Source organism: Lissotriton helveticus, chromosome 3_1, assembly GCF_964261635.1.
Source record: "Lissotriton helveticus chromosome 3_1, aLisHel1.1, whole genome shotgun sequence".
Lineage (NCBI taxonomy): Eukaryota > Metazoa > Chordata > Amphibia > Caudata > Salamandridae > Lissotriton > Lissotriton helveticus.
Genome location: NC_136061.1, coordinates 239,478,500 through 239,503,947, shown reverse-complemented (window position 1 = coordinate 239,503,947; position 25,448 = coordinate 239,478,500). Strand labels below are relative to the sequence as shown.

Genomic DNA, 25,448 nt, shown 5'->3' with positions numbered 1-25,448 from the left:
CCGCCGGACTGGAAGAGCGCAGTCGTTAAAGCGCTTCTGAAGAAGCCTGGCTTAGATCCACAGAACCTAGCCAATTTCAGGCCCATCTCCTTGCTACCAGGGATTAGTAAGGTTGCCGAGAAACTTGTTAATCGCCAACTGTCCAACTTTCTCGAGGAGAATGGCCGGTTGAGGGACTCCCAGACGGGATTCCGACTGGGTCATGGAACCGACACGGCTCTGCTAGCAGTTGTAGAGGAGGCCAGAAGCACTTTGGATACAGGGGGGTCAGTGGCAGTGATCCTCCTGGACCTAAGTGCGGCCTTCGATACTGTCAACCATGGAGTGTTGACACAACGCCTAGCAGAGTCAGGTGTCACAGGAGTGGCCCTGGAATGGCTGGCCTCTTTTTTGGAGGGGCGGACCTTTGAGGTTTGGGAAGGCAACGCGAAATCTCCTCCCCTTCCACTTCACTGTGGGGTGCCTCAGGGCTCATCTCTGAGCCCCACGTTATTTAACGTGTATATGGCACCCCTGGAGGGTGTGGTGTCTCCGTTTGGCTTTAAGACCATAAGCTACGCGGATGACACTCAGCTAGTGGTGGGTCTGACACAGCTGGAGAAACAGCCTGAAACGCTCCACTCATGCCTAAGAGAGGTGTTTGACTGGATGACCAGGTCATCGCTCAAATTGAACGGCTCAAAAACTGAGCTGATGATCTTGGGCCACTCAAGTTTTGCCCTCTCGCCGAGCAGCTGGCCCAACTGTATGGGTACTCCGCCTGACCCAAAGAAGGAGATTAAGAGCCTGGGGGTCTGGCTGGAGCCTGATCTGTCCTTTAGGACACACGCCAAGAAGATCGCTGGCGTGTGTTATGGACTGCTCCGATCGGCCCGTAAGGTCCTCCCCCTCTTACCTGAATTCTCCCGGAAGCTGTTAGTCCAAGGTCTGGTCATCTCACGCCTGGACTACAGTAATGCACTCTTTCTTGGAGCACCGGAAGCAACGTTCAAAATCCTGCAACAAGTGCAGAACGCGGCAGCCAGGCTGCTGCGGAACGTTCCGGCCAGGCAATCAGCCAGGCCCGCTCTAAAGGCACTCCATTGGCTCCCGGTCAAAGAGAGAGTGACCTTCAAGGCCCTCTGTATTGCTCACAAGAGCATTCAGGGGAAAGGACCTGCTATTCTGAAGGACATGATTCGGCCCTATAAGCCCACTAGAGCCTTACGCTCCGATAATAAACACCTCCTTCAGATAAAGAGAATTAGGAGAGCCCGTTCAGGTGGCAGGAGCTTTTCTGTTCATACGGCACACGCCTGGAACTCCCTCCCACTCTCACTACGCTCTGAACCAAACCTGCTCAGGTTTCGGAAACATCTTAAAACTTATCTATTTCCAGAATAATTCCAGATCTGTTCTGCTCCACACAGGTAGCTTGTTCTGATTCTCTATAAGCGCTGGGATGCCTCTGGGTAACCGTGCGCGGTACAAAATTCGTTAATAATAATAATAATAACTGTGAGTGTTGGTACAGATACTTTACACATTGCCTTTGGGATAAACCTGTCTGCTCGTGCCAAGCTACCAAGGGGGTGAGCAGTGGTTATCTGAAGTGTGTATCCCCCTTACCCTGACTAGAAGCAAGGGTCCCTATTTGGTCATAGTTATCTACCTCTGCCAACCAGAAACCCCCAGTTCTAACATTTATACTATGTTTGGGTACATTTTCTAAATGTGATCTCTCTATAGAATTGTAGTCTAACAACTCTCAGTACAATGTGCCTCACTACTGCTTTATACTCCGTTTCAAGCATGTGAATCTATGAAAGTTCCACTACTGGAGTGAGAAAATAAGTTACTTACCTGTAGCTGTAGTTCTCCAGTATTGGAATTTTTCATATATTCACATGCTACCCACCTCCCTCCCTTTGGAGGCTCCCCTTTCTCTCCAATAAATGGTTCTGCTGCACTTGTGCTATGGAAAATATGTTACCATCCTCATAATTTATAAACTCTGATATCTGTGTTCCTTTTGAAGTTATCATGAGTCCTTGCCTCTCAACTGTTTATTAGCTCATGCCTCTCCCACTATTAAGGCTCCTTGTGGTGCAGGCCTGGTGGTGAGAACAATCTTAAAAGTAGTAGAGGTATTTTTTTCAATAAGAACTTCTATAGGATAGACTGATTTTTCTTATATGGTATTTCTTCATGCAGATGAGAAACTGTTGATTTCACCATAGTAACCCATGACCTGTGCCTGGGTAAAGAGTCAGTGTTGTGTGCTTTTTTGGTTTGAGTTGTGCTGGAATTTACCATCTTTACCTGCCATTGGGAAAGTGCAGCAATGCTGATCTGTTTTAAAGGCCTTTAGTTATTTCTGAAACTGTGCTGGTCAAGGTTAAAAATGCAGCCACCAGCATTCAATGATTACTATAATGTATAGCTCCTGGTATCTCTAAAGTTTAATCAGTGACATGTTCTTTCTATCAACAGTGTGGACATGCAGGTGGATGCTGATCCGGCGGAAGAACACAATGCCGAGGTATTGCTTTGAGTGAATGGGTTTGATATTGCAGTCTTAGGCTACTGACATAATGAAATGCTTTCTAACAAGGCAGCTGCATCAGTCTTTTTTTTGTTTCTGCCCTACTGGTCAGTATTTACTTTTTAACGTTTATTGGTATTTCACTTGTTTTTTAATGTATATGTTTTTAATTTTGTACATATTGACAATATCATATGAGCAATTACAGCAACCCCAGATGTAGAGCCCCAACACAATTTAGCATCCAATCAACACTTCTTGTGTCCTTCCATCCAACAAAATTGCCGCGGTACAGCAAACACCACTTTGCATTATAAAGAAAGATAGCTTAGGTGGTTGGGCTATCCGGAGGGAATTCCTCACCTAGAGACGGAGTCCATGGTGTTTTCGAGGCATTTTTCCTGTAGAGTGTCTGCTATTGTATGTCAATCCTAATTGTCTTACGGGCCCTTGTCAGTTCACACCATGCTAAGCCATATCTCCTTGGTTGACAAACTATCCCTGGCATCCTTAAACCAACGTTCTACAGAGCGAAAAAAAGGCTGGGTCCAGAAAATCATTATTTACAATAAAACCAGTGACGCAAACCAGTGCCAGATTTTTTCTTTTTTAAAGGTAGGATGTAGACCCAGTATACAATGCTTCAAGGAGCATTCCACCCTCAAGAAAGAGATCTCAGCTATATACGCCTCTGCCTTGGTCCAAAAATCCATCACTACTGAGCTCCATAACATATGAAATAGGTCAGCTTAAGGGTGTTTGCACCTAGGATTTCTGCATCAGGTAAGATGTGACTGACAAAGTCACAGGACAAGGGCTCAAAGAGGCTAGTCAATGAAACCCAGTGTTTGAAAGGGGCATGCTCAAAGCATACTCTGTGCATACTGTTAGCAGGAGGTATGTTTGACATCTGCACTATGAAAATCCAGACCTATAAAAAAGAGATGTCATGTTACAATAAAATAATCCACTCTTTAGCAGAACCTGAGCGATAAACATTTCATAAATTGCTGTCATGTCGGTGTTGATAAAGATGGCAAATATGTGTTCGAGGCATGTGGGCTGCTGAATTCATATCTATAGCATAGATCGCCGCCTAGTGTTGGGTCCGAATGATTGCACCTTGTTGTCCTGGAAGAGTCTTCGAAGTATCACGAGATAGGTGGCTCCTCCCCTGGACTACAGTGCGCATGGGCATCGACTCCATCCTTAGATTGTTTTTTTCCGCCATTGGGTTCGGATGTGGTTTCGTTAACTCCGGTTCGGAATCGACAATAACTTAGTTTTTCAAGGCCAAAAGGCCTTCTTTGACCCGTCGGTATTGTTCGCGTTCGGTGCCTCCCTTCCATCCAACTTAAAGTCGGATTTCCCGTGAGACTTCGAGGATCGAGGCCCAGTCGACACAGCAAGACTTCGACGGCATGGAACGAAGTCCGTTCAAACACTGTCCCGTGTGTGGATCCAAATACCCACACATCGACGTCCACCCGGTCTGCAACAAATGCCTGTCGCCGGACCACGACGAGGCCAACTGCATGGCCTGTTCCAGGTTTAGATCGAAGAAAACCATCAAGCTTCGGCGCGCGGCGCGCCTAGAGGCCCGGCGATCGGCTCCGGCACCGGTGGACATCTTCGTCAATGTAGAAGCGGACGAGCAACAGGTCCATCTTCAAGTTTCGCCTCCTTCGGTGGTCGTTGAGTCCGACTACGAAGCGGACGCAGAGGGCCAAGACGTGGAGGAAATCGTCGAGGAGGTAGGAGACGACGATGAGGCCTACGGGGCCATGGAAGATAGCTCGGAGGAAGAGCTATACCCCGTTCGTACTTTTACTAAGGCTCAGGTCGAAGGATCGCCACATGGCCTTACCCTAGACCCTACACCAATATCCACGGCCCCGCCTTCCGGCCCGGCCACGGACACTTCAGCGGAGCCGCCATTACCAAAATCGAAACCGAAACCGAAACTGTCGGTATCGACTACAACTAAGATGGCCGTTGCACCATCGAAACCGAAACCGACTGCTCCCCCATCGACGCCGTCGTCTTCGGTGGTCTCGAAGCCTAAGAAAGGTGTCGCACCCTCCAAGGTGGCGAAGGGTGGCGAGGACCCCAGCTCGCAAACAGCCGCTAAATCGGTGCCGAGAGCGCCTGCCAACCCGAAGCCGAAGAAGACGGGTGAGGCCGTTCACCCTGAGGCCGTCGTGCCGCAATCTTCAAGGCCTGTCGACACCCTGGCTGCCAAGGGCACGAAGCCAAGGTCTAGCACTACGGCGCCAAAGGTCAATGTTGTCGGCCCGAAGTCGTCGGCATCCACGTCCACTGCTGTAGTCGGGGATCGCAGTGCACCTCCATCGGATACGCAGAAGGTGTCGGCGCCCGAGTCTTCCTCTGGAGGGGGACCGAAGACATCGGTCGGGTCTACGAAGCCCTCCGCTTCCTTCACCAAGCAGGTCTCCGACTCCCTAAAACGTATTAAGGACAGAGCTGCCGCATCGGAACCGAAGATCCCTTCCGCCGCGACCAAGGCTGTCCCTACGCCACAGGCTTCCAAACAGATCCTTTTCACGCTACTACCTAAGGTGGCGCCAAAGGCCTTTGCACCGAGATCGGTGCCCAAGGACCCGGAGAGGTCGAAGTCGACTCCCCCGGCTGGGGGTTTCACGCGTCCGCAACACTCTTTGTCGGAGCAGTCGGAGCAGTACATCGACGCCGATACCGGGAAGCTGACGCTTCTGAAGAGGAAGATTACGGCGTCACAGCCTTTGGAGGCCTTTAAGATTCCCCTGAAACGCAAAAGGCCTGATGAGGATACTCCTGTGATGGTCGAACCCAGCATTCAGCACCCTGCACGGGGGGCAACGCCATCACCCACCTATTCAGATGGAGACGATGGGGAGCAGCAGGATGAGGAGTATAATTTCCCAGCCCAAACTGAGCCTGATGAGCAACAGGACTCGTGGGTGGACACAGGTGATCTGGGGCAACCCTTGACCCTCAGGTGTTCAACATCAAGACGTCTCCCACCGAGGATTCCACAGCATTTCATGCTTTGATAGAAAGGGCAGCTAAGAACCATGATGTGGATATGCATGCTGACCCTGTGGAAGCTGATTTCCTTTTTGACACTTTCTCCACTGCGGAAAAAACGGTGAAAACTCTTCCTATGCTAAAGGGGTCCTAAGGCATGCTGCGGACATTTTTAAGGAACCCACGAGAGCTAGGGTTGTTAACCCTCGGATTGAGAAGAAATACAGACCGGCACCTGGCGATCCAACGTATATAAGGGGCCAACTGCCGCTGGACTCTTTGGTGGTCTCTAATGCTCGCAAACGAGCTAACTCCCAAACAACGGGTGAAGCTCCTCCCCCGGACAAAGAGTCAAAAGTGCTGGAGGCATCAGGGAAAAGGGTAGCAGCACAGGCGGCCAACATGTGGCGCATTTCAAACACACAGGCGCTGTTGGCCAGATACGACAGGGCACATTATGACACCCTAGAGACTCTGTTGCAACACCTGCCAGACCAATACAAAGAAGGGGCTGAGATGCTTATACAAGAGGGCAAACTCATTTCCAATGCTGCTATCAAGTGCGCCCTTGACATTGCTGATACAGCGGCTAGGGCAATCAATACTAGCGTGATGCTCAGGAGACAGGCTTGGCTCAGAATTTCCGGGTTCAAGCCCGAAATACAAACAACCATCCTCAATCAACCAGTCAACCCTGACAGGCTGTTTGGTCCTGAAGTCGACACCACACTGGAAAAAATTAAAAAAGATACTGAGACTGCCAAGTCCATGGGGGCTCTACAGTCACAGCAGTTTCGTGGCAACGCTTTTCGTCGCTCAGGCAATCGGGGTGTTACCAGAGGCCAAATGTCACAGCAGTCGCAGTTCAACAAAAGTGGGGCGCAGGCATCCTACCCCAAACAGAGCAGAGGTGGATACCGGGGCAACAGCTCAAAGGGCAGAGGCAGAGGCAACAACAGTTCCCGTTCCTCTGCCACCAACAAGCAGTGACTCCCTGTCACTGCCCCCCGACCACCCAACACCTGTCGGGGGGAGACTCCAGCGGTTCCTGTCAGCGTGGCACTCCATCACCACGGACAGGTGGGTCAAGCAACTTATCAAGTTCGGCTATTGTTTAGAGCTGACAGACACTCCACCCAACATGCCCCCAAAGCAACGTCCTATGTCACAAGAGCATTTGCACTTATTGCAGCAGGAGGTTCTGGCCATGCTGCAAAAGGGCGCGATAGAGCTCGTGCCGGTGGAGGAAGAAGGCACAGGGGTATATTCCCTGTACTTCTTAATCCCAAAAAAGGACGGCACACTCCGGCCAATTCTAGAACTGCGGCCCCTGAACCGTTACATCCTCTCAGAACATTTCCACATGCTAACACTGCAACAAGTTCTTCCACTGCTCAACAAAGGAGACTTTCTGGCGACCTTGGACCTCAAGGATGCCTATTTTCACATCCCACTCCACCCCTCCCACAGGAAATACCTCAGGTTCACCATTCAAAACAAGCATTACCAATTCAAAGTCCTTCCTTTCGGGGTGACCACAGCCCCCAGAGTATTTACCAAATGTCTGGCGACAGTGGCGGCGCACCTCAGGAGACAGAACATCCATGTCTACCCTTACCTGGACGACTGGCTTGTTCAAGCGAAGTCGGCCCAGCAGTGTGCGGCCGACATGTCCCACACCATTCACCTTCTTCACAGTCTGGGGTTTTCACTCAACTATCCGAAGTCACACCTTCAGCCAGCACATGTGCGGCAGTATTTAGGCGCGACAATAGACACGTTGGCGGCTACGGCTCAGCCGAACCCTGCAAGGATAAGCAACATGCAGTCGCTAATCCTACGGTTCAGACCACAACACTCACTGCCTGCAAGAGTGTTCATGCAGTTGATAGGCATGATGGCCTCCTGCATCTTCATTGTCCCACACGCAAGGCTCCATATGCGTCCGCTCCAAGAGTGCTTGGCACGTCAGTGGAATCAGGCTCACGGGCAGTTGAAAGACCTAGTGTTGGTGACCGGTCGGGCATACAGCTCTCTGCATTGGTGGAATCCACACAACCTTTGCAAGGGCCGACCGTTTCAAGAGCCTGTGCCACAGATTATCTTGACGACGGACGCATCTCTCCACGGGTGGGGAGCTCATGTGCTCCACTACACAGTGCAGGGACTGTGGACGACGCAGCAACAGAAGATGCACATCAACTACCTAGAACTGATGGCAATCTTCATGGCATTGAAGTCCTTCAAAGTACATCTGTGCAACAAAGTCGTGTTGATCCGCACGGACAACATGACAGCCATGTACTACATCCAAAAGCAGGGAGGTACACACTCTCCACAGTTGTCTCATCTGGCTCAGAGCATGTGGAAGTGGGCCATTCAGAGGAACATCTTCCTCATGGCGGAACACCTCCCGGGCAAAGACAATCAGATGGCGGATCTGCTCAGCAGGTACAGCCACCAAATGCACGAGTGGGAGATACATCCATCAGTACTCCGCCCGTACTTCCTGCAGTGGGGTCATCCAGAGATAGACCTGTTTGCCACAAAGGAAAATGCAAAATGCCAAAGCTTTGCCGCCAGGTTCCCTCACCCACAGTCGCAGGGCAATGCGATATGGATGAACTGGTCAGGCAGATTTGCGTACGCTTTTCCACCAGCGCCTCTCATCCCACTGGTGGCAAGGAAACTCAAACAACACTCGATGACGCTCATCCTGGTTGCTCCAACGTGGGCACGCCAACCATGGTACACCACGTTTCTAGAACTCTCCGTGGTGCCGCATCAAAGGCTGCGCGTCACACCGGGGCTTTTGACGCAGAACCATGGCGACATTCAGCATCCAGATCCGCAACAGCTTAGAGTTTGGCTACCTTAATCGGCCTCCTGAATGCATGGACATCATCCGGGAGGCTAGAAAGCCCACTACCCGAGCTTGCTATGCAGCTAAATGGAAGCGGTTTGTCATTTACTGTACTACCCACAATATCAACACGCTAGATGCATCCATTCCAGATATCATCTGCTATTTGTTACATCTCTACAAATGCAATCTGGCATATGCTTCCATTCGGATACACTTATCCGCCATAGCGGCTTATCTCCAAAACAGGCAGCATCTCTCTGTTTTCAGAGTGCCGGCCGTTAAGGCCTTCCTGGAAGGCCTGAAGCGCGTCATCCCTCCCAGGACCCCGCCAGCTCCTGTGTGGAACCTCAACGTGGTCCTCACCAGGTTGATGGGCCCACCTTTTGAGCCTCTCCATTCCTGTGAGATTCAATTCTGGACATGGAAGGTGGCTTTTCTCATTGACATCACTTCTCTACGGCGAGTCAGTGAGCTGCAGGCGCTCACTGTCCAAGAGCCATTTATTCAAATTCATCCCAACAGGGTTGTGCTGCGCACTAACCCTAAGTTTCTTCCAAAGGTGGTGTCGCAGTTTCATATCAATCAAACCATTGAACTGCCCGCATTCTTTCCAAACCCAGAAACTGTCGCCGAAAGAATGCTCGACACTCTTGATGTCAAAAGAGCGCTGATGTACTATATTGACAGAACAAAAGATTTCAGAAAAACACAACAGCTCTTTGTTGCCTTCTCACCCCAGCACAAAGGCAACCCCATTTCCAAAGCAGGAATTGCCAGATGGATCGTTAAGTGCATTCAAATTTGCTATCACAAGGCTAAGCGCACTTTAACGGTCCCCCCCAGGGCCCACTCCACTCGCAAGTTGGGGGCCTCCATGGCGTTCCTAGGCAATATTCCTTTGGAAGACATATGTAGAGCAGCCACATGGTCTACACCACATACGTTCACTAAGCATTACTGTGTAGACGTCCATTCCAAGCAGCAGGCAGCTGTAGGGCAGGCTGTTCTTCGAACACTTTTTCAGGCTTCTGCAACTGGCACGGACAGCCGCCGTTAGTGGGGGGACTGCTATGTATTCTATGCTATAGATATGAATTCAGCAGCCCACATGCCTCGAACTGAATATGCTACTTACCAGTATGCATCTGTTCTTGGCATGTAGGGCTGCTGACATTCATATCGCCCGCCCTCCTCCCCGGCGCCCGTAGCGGTTGCAGACTTCTTATTCTTACACATACTCTTACACATGGTCATCGTTTACACTATTGCACTCCATCTTTGCCACGATGGCTAAAAACAATCTAAGGATGGAGTCGATGCCCATGCGCACTGTAGTCCAGGGGAGGAGCCACCTATCTCGTGATACTTCGAAGACTCTTCCAGGACAACAAGGTGCAATCATCCGGACCCAACACTAGGCGGCGATCTATGCTATAGATATGAATGTCAGCAGCCCTACATGCCAAGAACAGATGCATACTGGTAAGTAGCATATTCATTACCAGTCCCCCATCCCTCAAAATAATCCCCTACAAGATGCTTAAACAGAATTAATGTTTTAAAGGACCCCCACCACTTTGCCTGTTTTCAGACTAATGTTTGCATTTTCAGGGCCTCAAAAAATATCAAATTGAGGTTCGTCATCTAAACATCGCTATCATCTGTGTATAGTCCCTGTTGCGGCAACCACATTGTTGAATACTTTTCTGTCTATCCTTGAAAAGTAGGGTCACCAGTGAAAAGATTAATAAAGGAAGTAAATGCTTCATTTTTGCAATGCCATCACATTTGTCTTATGCAAACCTGATGAGAAAGATGTATTGTTGCATATGTTCACATCACTGCATTGCCTACAGGACTTGCTTGGGTAGCATGTGCTCTTCAGATGTAGTCTGTGGATATAGCTGTCGTCAGCATTTATTCAATAGTTAATTGTCAAGTTCATCAGGTTCAGAGCAGACTTTCAAAATGTTGATGTTCTTTTGGGCAAAAATGTATGCACAAATGTATACAACAGTAACCATAACCATATTTCTTCCTTAACCTTATATTATACAAACTACTAATCGAATGCATTGGATTCAGATATTTACATGGAATTTTAAATCCTCTTCAGCAGTCTATTTACAGAAGCACCATGGCGATGCATTATCCAAGTCTTAAACCAATAACATTTGCATTGCCACTAGCAGCCAATAGGATTAACTCCTCCTTCAATATCCTTTCCCGCCCATCTGTCACAGGCATATAATCCCTCCACCTAGCTGCCTGTAATGTAACTTAACTTTGTTTCTCAGACAATATAGCCAGAATTGGAGAATCAAAGTATGTAAATGAAATGCACCTTTCTCAGTTGAGGGGCCTGGTTGGGCCAATATATATTCTTTGGAATCATGACAATGTAAATGATTCAAGAACATCCATTGTAATGGTCTTGTGCATTGTCATGCAATGTGCTAATACTCATTAGATATCTAAGGCACAGATCTAATACTCATACTTTTGAGGTATGTTCATCCTATTCCCTACAGAATACGATGTCACAGCAGGCTAAGATAATTTGCTGACTGTCATGTTATCTAGAAGCTCCGTTTAAAACAAGCATTGGCAAACTGAATAGGTTTTGCCTATGTGAGATCTAATTTCTTTGCCGATTCTTGTATTACTATTGTTTTTGAGTAATCAGGGCTTGTGGGTTAACACAGCTCATGCATGGGGAAGGCAGAGCTGCCAAACTTGGTACTGGGAGACAAGTTCGAATGTTGGTGCCGGCTTGACTTCCTGTGCAATCATTGAACCCCCGTGTGTAACAGAAAAAAAATGAAAGTGTCTATGTATACTGTAAATGGTGCTTTTGTAAAACACTCTGTCTTAGGAGACACAAGTGAGGGGGCAGCGGGTGGCTGAAGCAGGGGGGTGGGTAAAACAAAAGAGTAGTGAGGAGGACTGGTGGGTTAATAACGACTTGGGGTGGGGGTTTAACATGCCGGGAGGAAAGAAGATAACCTACAGATACACTGGCAAGCCTCACAAATACCTCACTAGGACTCACATTATACAGGGCTCACTGATACACTACCAGAGCCCACAAATACCTCACTAGGCCTCACAAACATTACAACAGAGCTGAGAAATACTGCAGCAGGGATCAGTGACATGAAAATAAGGCTCACAGACATAGTACTTATAGATACCTGGATGAACGTAACGAAAGGGCTGAAAGGCACTAGAAGAGGGCTCAGACATACCTATACAGGGATCAGAAAAGCAGCCTTTGCTGATTTCCCATGTGAGCTCTTTGACTTTGCACTATGATACAAACATATTACTAGCAGTCTCACAGTCACCATAAAATGGCTCGCTGCTATCACTAATGTGATGCCTGACCACACAATAGGGGTCGACAACATCTCAAAATGAGTAGAAGAAAAAGAAATCCTGAAGTCGCTTAGCCACTTAGTGACATCACACTCGGATTACTGGTATCCAGGCCTTCACAAAAAGGTCACTGACTAAAGCCCCAACGTGCTCCGTGTTATCATATTAGAGCCACTGATATCATAATATGGTGCGCACCCATAAAAATGGAATGACTATGGCCCTGCGTACTCCATATCAAATTAGGGTTACTGATGTCACAATAGGGTGTGCACCCATAAAAATGGAATGACCATGTCCATGGCAGTTAATGGTGTAAATAAATCTCTCTCAGATTTTCCAACATGGCTAACATTATCTGGGGAACCAGGTTTGAGTCTCTGCTTTGACTCAACATCCTCAGACACTGGGCAAATCTCTTAATTCCCCATGTGCAATAGAAATAAAAAAATGAAAGTTTATATGTGTGATGTAAATGGTGCTTATGTAAAGCACTCCAATACCTTCATGAGCTCGAATGAGGGCACTGGAAGTGGCTGAAGCAGGTGGGTGGGTAAAAGAACAGAGAGCAGGGAGAAGGGGTTAAAAAAAGCGGGGTGAAAGGTTAAAAGCAACAATGGCGGCAGGCGGTAAGTGCTAGGTTAACAAGCCAGGGAGGAAAGGAAACGGCCTGCAGATGCGCTTGAATGGAGTGCTCAATTACAAATAAAATTAAAAAGTACCTTCAGAGTGCGTACCTAGTGGAAGGACACTGGCCACTAGATAGTGACCAGAAGCTGTACTTGGGCCAAGCTCCATGCCAACGCATGGACAGGAGAAGCTGAGCAGGAAGTCTGGAAAGTGAAAGCAGACGGCGTGCTGACTAACCAGAAGCACGTAAATTAGAGCGACGACTGACTCAATGAATGATAAGTAAAGGTATATATTGAGCTTGCTCTACTGTGCAGGCAAAACCTAAAATAGGAAACCTGGTATAAATAACTCCTTTTTTAAAATTCTGATCCTTGTACCACAAATTTGGTGAGCAATACTGTGATGAAGACTCATGTAGTTCTTCCTATGCTTTAGTCTGCATAGTTTTGCAGCACTTCTATTGCTTGCCTGCTTTGTGAAGTCTGCAACTTGAGTACACTCTTTAGATCTGCAAATAATGTATATAAAGAGGTTTCCTGGAATGGAATGGGCAGCACTATTCATTCCCTACCCTTAGGGCCAGAATGAACTTCTTTCTAGAGTGTAAAATTGGCTTCATAGGGCAGAGCGGAAGACCAAAATTATGTCAATAGACTACTGTTTCACTGTGCTGGATTTTTTCCAAGTCTATGAATCTGTGTAGAAATACCAAAGTTGAAAAATTGTAAATAATTTCCTTTGGATGGCTTTTACCCATTGGATACTTAGTGATAAATGGTAAAAATGGAATTGCAAGAATGTACTTGTATGCTACTACTTTAGCATTTATTTTAAGGGTTTTAGGGCTTTAAATGCAGTGTATGTGAATGAAGTCATGATTAACATATAACTATTCCCAAAACAGGTGGCAGAGCAAGAGGTGAACAAATCCGAAGCAGAAGAAGATGAAGAGGATGACGAGTTAGATGAGTTACCCCCGTCGAACTCTCATTATCGAAGGAAGATATCTCGCAATGCCAGCCAAACCAGCGTATACCTGCAAGAATGGGACATTCCCTTTGAACAGATTGAACTAGGGGACCTCATTGGACAAGGTCGATGGGGGAAAGTGTACCGGGGCAAATGGCATGGCGAAGTGGCCATCCGTCTCTTGGAGATTGATGGCAATAACCAGGATCATCTAAAACTGTTTAAAAAGGAAGTTATGAACTACCGGCAGACGCGGCATGAAAACGTGGTGCTCTTTATGGGTGCCTGCATGCACCCCCCTCACTTGGCAATCATCACAAGGTTAGTATTGAGCATTTAATGGGACTGACATATATCCTTCTCTGCAGTAAGCTTTGGGTGTCTGTATGCTCTGTCCTCACAATTGAGTGAACGATTTTGCTATTTTCCTGATATTGTTTTATTTCAAGATCTTAAATGTAGCAACCTAATGCTCAAAGAGCTGGTACAGGTTATTAGCCAGTGAATTCCAGTGAAGGTAAGGATCAAAAACAACAAAATCCAGGTACAAGCAAATAATTCCTACTTATAACCACATGTGAGAGCTCAATCTAAGATATTGTTCACACATACTTCCCGTCCATATGGTACTTGTACAGTGGTGAAAAACCAAGAAGGTTATCCCAGTTCTGCCTGGATAGTAATATCAGAATCTCCAGGTTTTCAGCTATGTCCTAAACACCTGATACGTGACAGTCCTGCACATCTCAGAACGAGGCTGTTCCTCAGAGGTCGCAGCATGGTGGCCAAAGCTCCTGCCTCCACACTAACAACCGTATTTTAGCCCTTGGACACAAGAGTCGGCTTGTTTACACAGTTCCAGTCTATTTTTGATAAGTCTTATTAGCGAGGGCGAGAATTTTTAATTACACCCAAGTTCCGACCAGCTCAGACTGGTACCACTTACATGTGCTACAATCTTTGTATATATGCCAGTATCCTGTTGGGTGAGATTTGCAACCCTTGTCATTTTCAATCAGCTTTTTAGCATATCCACTTATTTCTAGTTACAATAATTCAGTCTGGCCTCGCCACCAATAGTTGTAGCTAAGGTGAACAAAAAAGGTATTAAATGGAGATCAAGCCTCAGGTGATATGCTATGGAGGTGATCAGTTTATTTACCTCGTATTGTCCAGTATTGGGGTATCCTTCATAGATTCACATGCCTGAATCATTCCCCGTCGCCAAGATGTGAGTCCCACGGTAAAATACAAAAGCAGTGCCATAAATAATAAGTAGGGCAAAACAGGCCAAAGGCTATATCTTAGGAGCCTATCTACGTCTTTATAGGAAAAGGACCAAAAGTCAGCTTCAACCAATCAGCAATTAGCACCCTCTAGAACACTCCCAACAGAAGCATCTCTCCTCAGATTTTCACCGCACGTCATGTGGAAAGGCGTCTCCCTGAGTGCTACTCTGTTTTCTTCTCTTGAAGCAAGCATGTCTGACAAGAAGGACCTCTTCCGCTCCTGCAGGACCTGTGGGAAGAAGAGGGTCCACATTGATGATCTTCACAAAGATTGTCTTTATTGCCTCTATCCCAAACATGAGGCTGAAGACTGTAAAATCTGCCGTACCTTTTCCAGCAAGACTCCGAGGGACAGAAAGGCAAGATTACTTTTATGGCTCAAGTCTAACGAGCATCCTTCTTCTTCGGCTGAGGAGGAGGACTGAGCTTCCACATCTAGCAAGAGGGCTGGGTCTCAAGAAGGCTCCTCAGGTGAAGGAAGAAAACGTCTGAAAACTTACCAGGAAAAGTCTCTTCACAAAGAGAGGAGTTCTAAACACTCCTCTGAGCCAGCATCATCTCCGCCTTCAACTCCACTCACGAAGCGTCCAAGATCATCCTCTTCAGAAACTGAGAGTAAAAAGCACAAAAAATATGTGTCGACGATGAGTTTTATCACATCGTGGATGGTATGTGTTACATCGTCAACGCCATCGTCGACGGCGACTATTTAGACGACGGCTATTTTATCACCTATTTCGTTGACGAGAATTTCTATTTCGACAAGACCATCGTCAAAACCCGTCGAAGACGCACCGTCGACGAAGAAGCCATCGACGACGATTCCAACTTCACCGTCGACGACGACACCGTCGACGGGAGAAGCTTTGACGACAACACCGTCGACGGCATCCTCTATGAACGTGCCTGTGATTCTACCATTGTCGACTACAGGACCGTCGACGAGAGACATTCCTACCATTCATATTTCTGTCACCGAGAGTTTATCAAATAAAGACAATTCAAAGGCCTTTTCAGGACTAATGTAAAAGGTCTCCGCTACCACCTTCCCATCTGTTAGAAGGCTTCATGGAGGATAAGGGTTATGATGAGGAAGAAGAGGAAGATCCATACAGAGTGGCTCACAGTCCATCTGAGCTTCACGTTAAATGTCAAGATGCTGACGAGGATGATTACTAGGAGGAGCATTACTTCCATGGGCAATATATGGCTCCACGGCATACATACCAGTTCCTTCACAGGCAGGAATCTCGTCAGAGGGAAATGTCTAATCTTCCTCCAGCACTTATACAAGACCTACAGGTTATGTTGGCGGATTATCGTCAGATTTCCTCCGCAGAAGATTCCAACAGAGAACCCAATTCCACAGGTAGAGGTTCCTGTTCCAGAACCAGAGCCTACTCGACCTAGTGCACAGGCTTCTGCACAAGATCCAACTGGACATCAAGACACTTCCTCCTCGGATGAGGAGGTTGAGGAAGGCGAGTTACCTAAACCGGGAGATGCTCCAGATCCATGGGCGATTATATTATGGAGACACCATCTCCGCCTCCGCATTTGCCCTCTGATTCTCCTCCCGAGGACATTTGAGGTTTTCATAATTTAATGCAGAGAGCAGCTTTTAGGTTCCAGCTCCCTAGTAAGGTTAAACAAACAGACTGTTTCTTACATGACTTTAAAGAGGATACTAGGAAAATCATTTGCTCTATTCCCGTCATTGATTACATCTGGCAAGATGGCGTGAAAATCATGAAGACACCGGCATCCATAACTGCGGTGTTACCTCGAATAGAGAAAAATACTGCGCGCCAGAGAACAGTCCATTTTGCCTCATAGGTCATCCGAGGCCAGATTCGGTAATATCTCAGGCTGCACAATGGCGTTCAAAACACCCTGCAACACCAATAACCACTCCACCAAAGAAGGACGTCATATAGACCTTTTGGGGAAAAAATTCTCTTCTATGGCTGCAGCTTAAATTAGAGCTGCCAATGCCTTGGCAATCATTGGCTGTTATGACCACCAAATGTGGTCCGATATAGCGGGATTGATAGAGAGGAGGCACGTTAGATCTTATTACAAAGTAAACTAGCTGCCTCCAAAACAATTAACTGCGCGTTAGACATCGCTAACACAAGCTTTCGGCAGTTAGCTGGGTCAGCTGTTCTTCGACGCCAAGGTTGGCTTAAAGCGACTACCTTTAGACCCGAAGTTCAGATGAAGATACTGGACATGGCTTATGATGGGGATTCGCTGTTCGGGAAACATATAGATGACGCACTTTCTGGCAATCAAAAATGACACAGACACCGCAAAATCTTTAGGTGCTCTACAATATAGACGCATACCTTTCAGAGGAGCCAGAGGGCGAGGGTTTTCTACATATCGGGGCGGCTATCAGTCGAATCAGCAGTATCGACAATACCAACCTCAGTACAGACAGACGTACAATCAATCCTCTTACTGTCCGCCATCGGCGGCTGTTTTCTCTCGCCAGGGTGGCTGGAAGAGAACACAACGACAAGGCGGGGATTTTGCCAGAAAGCAATGGGCTTCTCAGGGTGCCAGTCAACCTTTTCCCCCCTACAGGTGGGTGCAAAAATGTCTGTTTAAGCACAGCGGTGGCACAAGATCACTTCAGACCGCTGGGTGCTGGACCTTGTCACCAAGGGTCATACACTAGAGTTTCTCCAGATACCACCTACCACTCCACCTAAGGGTCCCCCTTCCCCTCATCTTCACTTATTGCACAAAGAAGTCTTGATCACGCTCCTAATGGAAGCAATAGAAGAAGTACCACCCATGCAGAGAGGAACAGGTTTCTACTCTTGTTTCTTGCTAATCAAAAAGAAGTCAGGAGAATGGCGATCAATTCTTGATCTCCGCAATCTCAACAAATTTCTCAATAAATAAACATTCCGGATGGTTACACTTTCTGATATTCTGGGGTGCTTAAACGAAGGGGATTTCATGACTTCTATGGGCATGGAAGACACATATTTTCATATCCCTAGCCATATAAAACATCGATAATATCTGCGATTCACAGTGGCTGGCATCCGATATCAATTCAAGGTGCTCCCGTTTGGTCTGAAATCAGCGCCACGGATTTTCACCAAGTGCCTAGCATCGGTAGCAGCGACTTTATCAAATTTGATTCCAACTCAGAACATTCTATTCCTCGGAGCATCCCTCGACACTGTCCAGTGCAAAGCATTCTTCGTCTTATTATTATTGTTATTATATACCTTCTTGTATAGCGCAATGACTCACCATGAGGCATCTCGGCGCTTACTTAGAGCACAACCCAAGGAGAAGAAAAGCAGAAAGGAGGGGACTTAGTACAGGAAAGCTTTTAGGTGCTTCCTAAAGATTTGATAAGATGGAATTTCTCGCAAAGAGATAGGAAGACTGTTCCAATAAACAGGAGCCAGGTAGGAGAAAGCCATACCTCCTGACCTGTGACGTCTGATTCGGGGGACATGTAGTAGTAATTGCGAGCTAGATCTAAGTGTTCGGCTCGGAATATTTTTTACCAACTTATATTGCAAGTATTTAGGGCCCTGACCCTGTAGGGCGTTAAATGTCAGACAGCAGATTTTAAAGATGGATCTTTGCTTTACAGGCAGCCAGTGCAGCTTTCTCAGTAGTGGTAGCGAAGAGGATCTAGCGGGCATATTCAAAACCAGCCTGGCCGCTGTATTTTGGATCACCTGTAGTTTTTTAAGGGATGTCAGGCCAACTTCTGCTAAAAGGGCGTTGCCGTAGTCCAAACAGCTGATAACCATGGCTTGAGTCAGGGTTCTACGATGTTCTAATGGAATAAAAGGAAAGATCTTCCTAAGCAGTCTTAACCTGAAATAACAAGACCCAGCAACAGCCCCTACTTGGTCTTGCATTGAAAGAGAATGATTGATTTTAATCCCTAGATTATTAACACACTCTTTCGGTACGGGAGAGGCACCCAGCTGTGAGGGCCACCAATCCTTGGACAAGATAGCCGCCCCCTTACCCAGCAGCATGACTTCCGTCTTTCCTGGGTTCAACTGGAGAAAGTTGTTGGTCATCCAGTTAGAGATTTCCAGGATCCCTGTGGAAAAGCGTAGTCTATCCGCCTCCTGGTTGGGGCCGATGTTAAACAACAGTTGTGTGACGTCGGCGTACGAAATAGTTTCGAACCCCAGGGCTTCCACTACCTTAACCAGCTGTGCCATATATATGTTAAAGAGGGTGGGGCTAAGGCAGGAGCCCTGGGGAACGCCCTTATCCAACGATGTTTTCTCTGCCTGATAGGAACCCATGATGACCGTCTGGGATCTATTCGTCAGAAAGTTTTGTAGCCACTTGAGGGCTAGCCCCTGGATGCCAATAGCTCTTAGCTATTCTTGTCTCAAGATCATCAAGTGCGCCTTCAAAAATTAGCGACAACCATTTGAAAAAGCGTCAGTTTCTGTTAGAACATTCAAATCGCTCCTAGGGATGTGCTCCTCCTCGATTAACTTGATCCCTTTAGCACGGCTCAAAATGAGACCTCTTCAAGAGGATTTGCAGAAACAATGGCCACAGACATTAGGTTCTTTAGAGGATATTATCCAAATAACCGCACGTATGGTGGACGCACTCCGTTGGTGGTCTCAAACAGCAAATCTTGCTCAAGGTCTCTCCTTTCTGCAAGCCATTCCAGGTTTCGTATTAACGAAAGACGCTTCCATGGAAGGATGGGGAAGTTATCTGCAGGATTTACAGATCCAGGGAAGATGGTCTCAGATACAGAAACAGCAGCACATCAACAGTCTGGCGCTTTGGACCTTATTCTCGTCTCCTCAGGCTTTCTTTCCAAGGATAGCAGGTTACTCAGTGCTGGTCAGTACCAACAATACGACCAGCATGTACTAAATAAACAAATAAGGAGGAACAAGGTCCATAACGCTTTCCCATTAAGCGCAAGAATTGTGAGAATGGACAACGTTTCATGGAATCACCATGAGGGCCGAGAATGTCAAGGGTCTACACAATGCATTAGCAGACTCGCTGAGCAGATCTTTATCCGGCTGCTACGAGTGGGAGTTAAAACAAACAAAGGTGAACAAGATCTTACAGACACAGGGCAAACCAACTCTAGATCTGTTTACGTCACAGGAGAACAAGAAATGCCAATATTACAGCTGGTTCCCTCAACCGGGGTCAAGGGGAAATGCCCCTTCAATGAGATGGTCCGGGATCTATGTTTACGCTTTTCCCCCATTCCATTAATCCCCAGAGTGCTCAAGAAATTGAAACTGGAAGGCTGCCGCCTAATTCTGATTGCACCCCGTTCACCCAGACAGACAGTATTGGTTCCAGGAGCTTCTTCTGTTGTTACAAGACAAACCCATTCGCCTGCATCCAACACCAACCAAGTTATCACGGAACAGTGGTCAGGTAGTCCACCCGGATCCGCAATCCCTACACTTGCATGTGTGGCTCCTGAATTCCTAGAGTTCAAGGATCTCAGCATTTCACAGGACTGTCGAGACATACTGTTTAAATTCTGTGCTGAAAGCACTATCAAGATGTATCTTTTAAAATGGAAAAGATTTTGTTATCAATCAATCATAGCATTTGTAAAGCGCACTACATATCAATGAGGGTCTCAAGGCGCTGGGGAGGGCTGCTAGTGTTCGAAGAGCCTGGTCTTGAGAAGTCTTCTGAAGGTCAGAAGGTGTTCGGTCTGCCTTAGGCGGATGGGGAGGGTGTTCCAAGTCTTAACGGCAAGGTGGGAGAATGATCTGCCACCGGCGGTCACTCTTCAGATGCGGGGGGACGGTGATGAGGGCGCGGTCTGTGGAGCAGAGCTGGCGGTGTAGAGGCTGAGTTGGCTGTTCAGGTACGCTGGTCCGGTGTTGCGGAGTGCCTTGTGTGAGTGGGTGAGGAGTTTGAAGGTTTTCCTCTTGTTGACAGGGAGCCAGTGCAGGTCTGTCAGGTGGGGTGTGATGTGGCTGCGGGATGTCGAGGATCAGGCATGCGGAGGCGTTCTGGATGCTTTAGAGCCGTTTCAGGAGTTTGGCCGAGGCTCCTGCATAGATGGCATTTCCATAGTCCAGTCTACTGCTGACGAGAGTCTGGGTGACCGTCCTTCTCGTTTCGGTGGGGATCCACTTGAAGATCCTGCAAAGCATGCGGAGGGTGTTGAAGCAGGAGGAGGAGACGGCATTGGCCTGCTTCATCATAGAGAGGGTAGAGTCGAGGATGACCCCTAGGTTACATGCGTGGTCGGTGGGTGTTGGGGGTTTTCCTAGTGTAGTCGGCCACCAAGAGTTGGCCCAGGGGGTGGATCAGAAGATGAGGACCTCCGTCTTGTCCGAGTTCAGCTTCGGTCGGCTGTTCTTCATCCAGTCGGCGACGGCCTTCATTCCTTCGTGGTGATTGGTTTTGGCAGTGTGGGGGTCCTTGGTGAGGGAGAGGATCAGCTGGGTGTCGCCTGCATTGGAGATAATGTTGAGGTCGTGCGACGTGGGCGATTGGTGCCATGTAGACGTTGAACAACGTTGGGCTGAGGGATGAGCCTTGGGGTATGCCGCAGATGATCCCGGTGGCTTCGGAGCGGAAGGGGGGAGGCGGATGCTCTGTGTTCTGCCGAAAAGGAAGGAGGAGGTCCAGTCCAGGGCCTTTTGGATTCTAGCGTTGTAGAGGCGTGTTCATAGTGTGCGGTGGCAGACTGCGTTGAAGGCGGCTGACAGGTCCAGGAGGATGAGGGCTGCGGTTTTCCCGTTGTATAGCAGGGTCCTGGTGTCATCGGTGGCGGTGATGAGGGCAGTTTTGGTGCTGTGGTTGCTGCGGAACCCGGACTGGGATGGGTCCAGGATGCTGTTCTCCTCGAGGAAGCTGGTCAGTTGTTGTTGATGGCCTTTTCGATAATCTTTGCCGGGAACGGGAGCAGGGAGCAGGGAGATGGGTCCGAAGATCTTGAGGTCCTTGGGCTCTGCCTTGGCTTTCTTGAGTAAGGCGTTGAACTCTGGGTGCTTCCAGCTCTCCGGGAAGGTCGCAGTCTCGAAGGAGATGTTGATGGCTTTCCGGAGATGGGGTGCGACGGTTCTGCTGGCTTTGTTGAGGATGTGGTGTGGGCAAGGGTCTGCCGGGGATCCGGAGTGGACAGTGTTCATGATCTTGATGGTGTCGTCATCGTTGATGTTGGTCCAGGAGAGCAGGCGGTTGGTGCGGGTGGTGGTCGTGGGAGCGGGGGTCTCAGTGGTTGCCAGGGTGGTCACGCCATTGAAGCTGTCGTGGATGTCTGCGATCTTGCGATGGAAAAAGGTGGCCAGCGAGTCGCACAGGTCTTGTGAAGGTGGGATGTCATTGGTGTTTGGGCTGGGGTTGGAGAGTTCCTTCACGATGTTGAAGAGCTCTTTGCTGTTGTGTGCATTGTTATCTAGGCAGTAGGAAGGAGGTCCCTTTGGCGCCTTGAGACCCTCTGGGTGAGTAGTGCGCTACACAAATGCTCTGACTGATTGATTGATTGGTGGTGGTGGTCTGCAGGTGGTGTTCTTGTGGGCTGTGTAGCTTTCCGGTGTTTGTTCACAGTGTTGGTGTGAAACCACCAAAGTTCATCCAATTCAAGCTCCTGCTGAACAGATTTTACCTTACTTACTCTCACTGGCCAAGTCTGGACTCACTTTCTCATCAGTCAAGGTTCACCTGGCTGCTATTTCCAGGTACAGGAAATATCTGCAGCTTCCTTCTTTGTTAGTCTTCTCTTGTAAAACAATTCATGAAAGAACTTTTTCGGACTTTTTCTCCTGTGCTTTTGCCTCCTCCGGAGTTGGAACTCAATGTGGTGTTAGCACAACTGATGAGACAACCATTTGAACCGATCCATAAAGCAGATCTCAAATATCTCACATGGAAAGTAGCCCTCTTACTGGCTCCCACCTCTGCAAGAAGGGTTAGTGAGATTCAAGCTTTCACGATCAAGGAACCCTTCTTGCGTTTTACACAGAACTATGGGATCCTGCAGACAAATCCTAAGTTCATTCCAAAGGTACCCACTCAATTTCACTTGAACAAGGCAGTAATACTACAAACTTTCTTCCCAAATCCATCTACTCCAGCTGAGAGGACATTACATTTATTAGATGTAAAAACAATGTTTGAAGTTCTATCTTCAAAGGATATTAGAAAAACGGATCAACTGTTAGTGGCCTGTCGTCAAGGGAAACAAGGAATGCTGTAATAAAGGCTACAATAACCAGATGGGTCGCATCGGCTATTCACTTCCGCTACGAAAAAGCAAACCAGCCTCTCAGGGTGAAAGCTAAAGCACACTCCACCAGAACTGTTGCGGCATCTACAGCTTTGTTTGCTGGAGTTACATTGGACAAGATATGCTGTGCTGCGCCATGGAAGAATGTCCACACGTTCACGAGACACTACTGCCTCCAATCTGCACAAAAGGAGGATGCAGTGGTTGGACAAGCTGTGTTACGCCATCTCTTTCAATAAGGTCAGATTCTTTAAATTTCTTTAACACTTGTCTATTATTAGTTTTCTTTACTGTTGCACTGAATACACTGATCATGCTCTTGTGTTTCTCAATTGTTATGTTTCTCATGTGGATATCCACTGTATGGTTATTGCTTTTATGCTTTGTCATTGCAATGTTTCAAAATAGTGGATTTATATTGGGAGTGTTAAATGGTGTGTCACCTACCATCCGCAAAGTACAATTTCGGTACTGTTTGCATTCTGATTCAGGCATGTGAATCTATGAAAGATACCCCAATACTGGATAAGAAAACAAGTTACTTACCTGTAACTACAGTCATCCTGTATTGGTATCTTTCTTAGATTCACATGCATCAATCCTCCTCCCCGTGGAACTAGTTCTCAGTGATTTTAGGGATATTTACTTCCCACTTGTGCTAGGAAAATCTGAGGAGAACTGCATCTGTTGGGAGTGTTCTAGAGGTAACTGATTGGTTGGAGCTGACTTTTGGTCCTTTTCCTATAAGGACGTAAATAGGCTACTATGATGTAGCTTTTTGGCCGATTTATTAATTATAGCACTGCTTTTTTATTGTACCGTGGGACTCCCATCTCGGTGACAGGGAATGATTCAGGCATGTTAATCTATGAAAGATACCAATACTGGATAACTGTAGTTACAGGTAAGTAACTTGTTTTCTTCTGCGTCATAAGGGCATCTTAGTTGGTGCCTTAGGTCTTTACTTTGGCTGCATGATGATTACTTCTAGATCTTTATCCATATTATCTCTGGTTATATATTGCTAATGTATTGTGTTAGACCAAATGTCACTTAAGTACTCATAACTGAAGCATATTGTTGGGTGACTTATTTTTGGTGCTCAGTAGGAAGACATTGAACGGTACTACTACTAATCTGCCTCTAATAGTTTATACAGCAATAGTTATGAAGCATTTCTTAAGGTCAAGAGACTTTCTCTTGTGCATGATTGGATTAGCCTCTAAATAGATTAAATAAGAGCCCACTAGAGACCCCCCTCCCCATCAGTTGCAGAATTAGTAATTTATCATCAAGGCAGATGTGAAAGCAGATAATATTATCAAAACAGTATCTCAGATGAAAGTTGAATGTGTACATTGAAGAGAGTAGGAAAATGCAAGATCCTTGAGTGGCTTCCACCTGTTACTTTTTGCCGCATAGAAGAGAACCCTGCCCAATGTAACACACCATTATTGATCCAACAGGAATGAATTGAGCACTTCAAGATTTTGAGTACTGTTATTTACCATCCAGAATGACCGCATGGCACAGGGTGGTGGACACTGCCGAGAAGTTCAGAAGAACCAAAATAGCTTGCTTGCCTCTAACCATAATCCTGAGGAGTCTACAGCTGACATCACTTAATGCCGTAGCTTGACTGACAGTCTGCCAGCCTAGCATTAGACTCAACCATACTTTGAAAATCTACTTGTTACCACTCTTTCTATGATCTTCTTGGAGAATGGAAAATTGGGCACCAACGGCATAAAATAACAGTAAGGGGTCAATGTATCATTGAACAGTGATGTCTCTCGATATGCTACATACCCATTCTTTGACTGTTTAAATACATTGTGAAAATACAGAAATGCAAAAAAAAAAGAAATTGCAGATTTTCAAGATTTGTAATTTATATTACCATCAGTCAGCGGCATATGGTTTACCACTGGGCAGTGAGTGCATGTTCAAATTGTGTTTAGTAGCACTACCAGCCACTAGCTATACTAGTGGCACTACTTAGTGTGCGATTGAATCGCAGCTTTCCCTTAACATTAACTTCCCTCTTTATTTGCTGCTCATCACTTTTATGCATTCTTCATTCTCGCACTCCAAACTTTTTCTTTTAATTGTGCTAAAGAAGAGCTGATTCCAAGCAGATAATGCTTGCTTTTAGTTAGAGCACATTATTAAAAATCAACAGCTTACAGATACTTTGCCTTCTGCTCCCAACCAGGGAGACAGTCATACCTCAGAGAGAGGTGGCAGCATAGCCTTACTGCAGTATGTTGGTGCGCGTCTCAGTCCAAGATGTCTCTGAGAATGGTAGGCTCCACTATTCTTATTAATGTGTCTCATGTGCAACTTGTTCCCCAGTCACACATAATTTCTCTAGGTTTGCATGATATGGTTGCCCTCACCAAGGTTTGCGAGGTCTATACGTCTCGTTTCTGCAAATCGTATACTGAACGCTTGGGTCATTGTAATTCCTTAAAGTTGGAACATAGATAAAAATTATTGCGAGGCCCATTGGAAAAGTTCAAC

General features: G+C 47.0%; 1 protein-coding gene across 1 annotated transcript in view; it reads left to right on the top strand.

Annotated features, from left to right (window-relative positions):
* Positions 1-25,448, top strand: part of KSR1 (kinase suppressor of ras 1) — a 218,056-nt gene that overhangs the window by 109,658 nt on the left and 82,950 nt on the right. The window contains exons 11-12 of the mRNA XM_078679707.1: positions 2,473-2,521; positions 13,333-13,718. Coding sequence (XP_078535833.1) covers positions 2,473-2,521; positions 13,333-13,718 — 435 coding nt within the window. The remainder of the gene's footprint in view (positions 1-2,472; positions 2,522-13,332; positions 13,719-25,448) is intronic.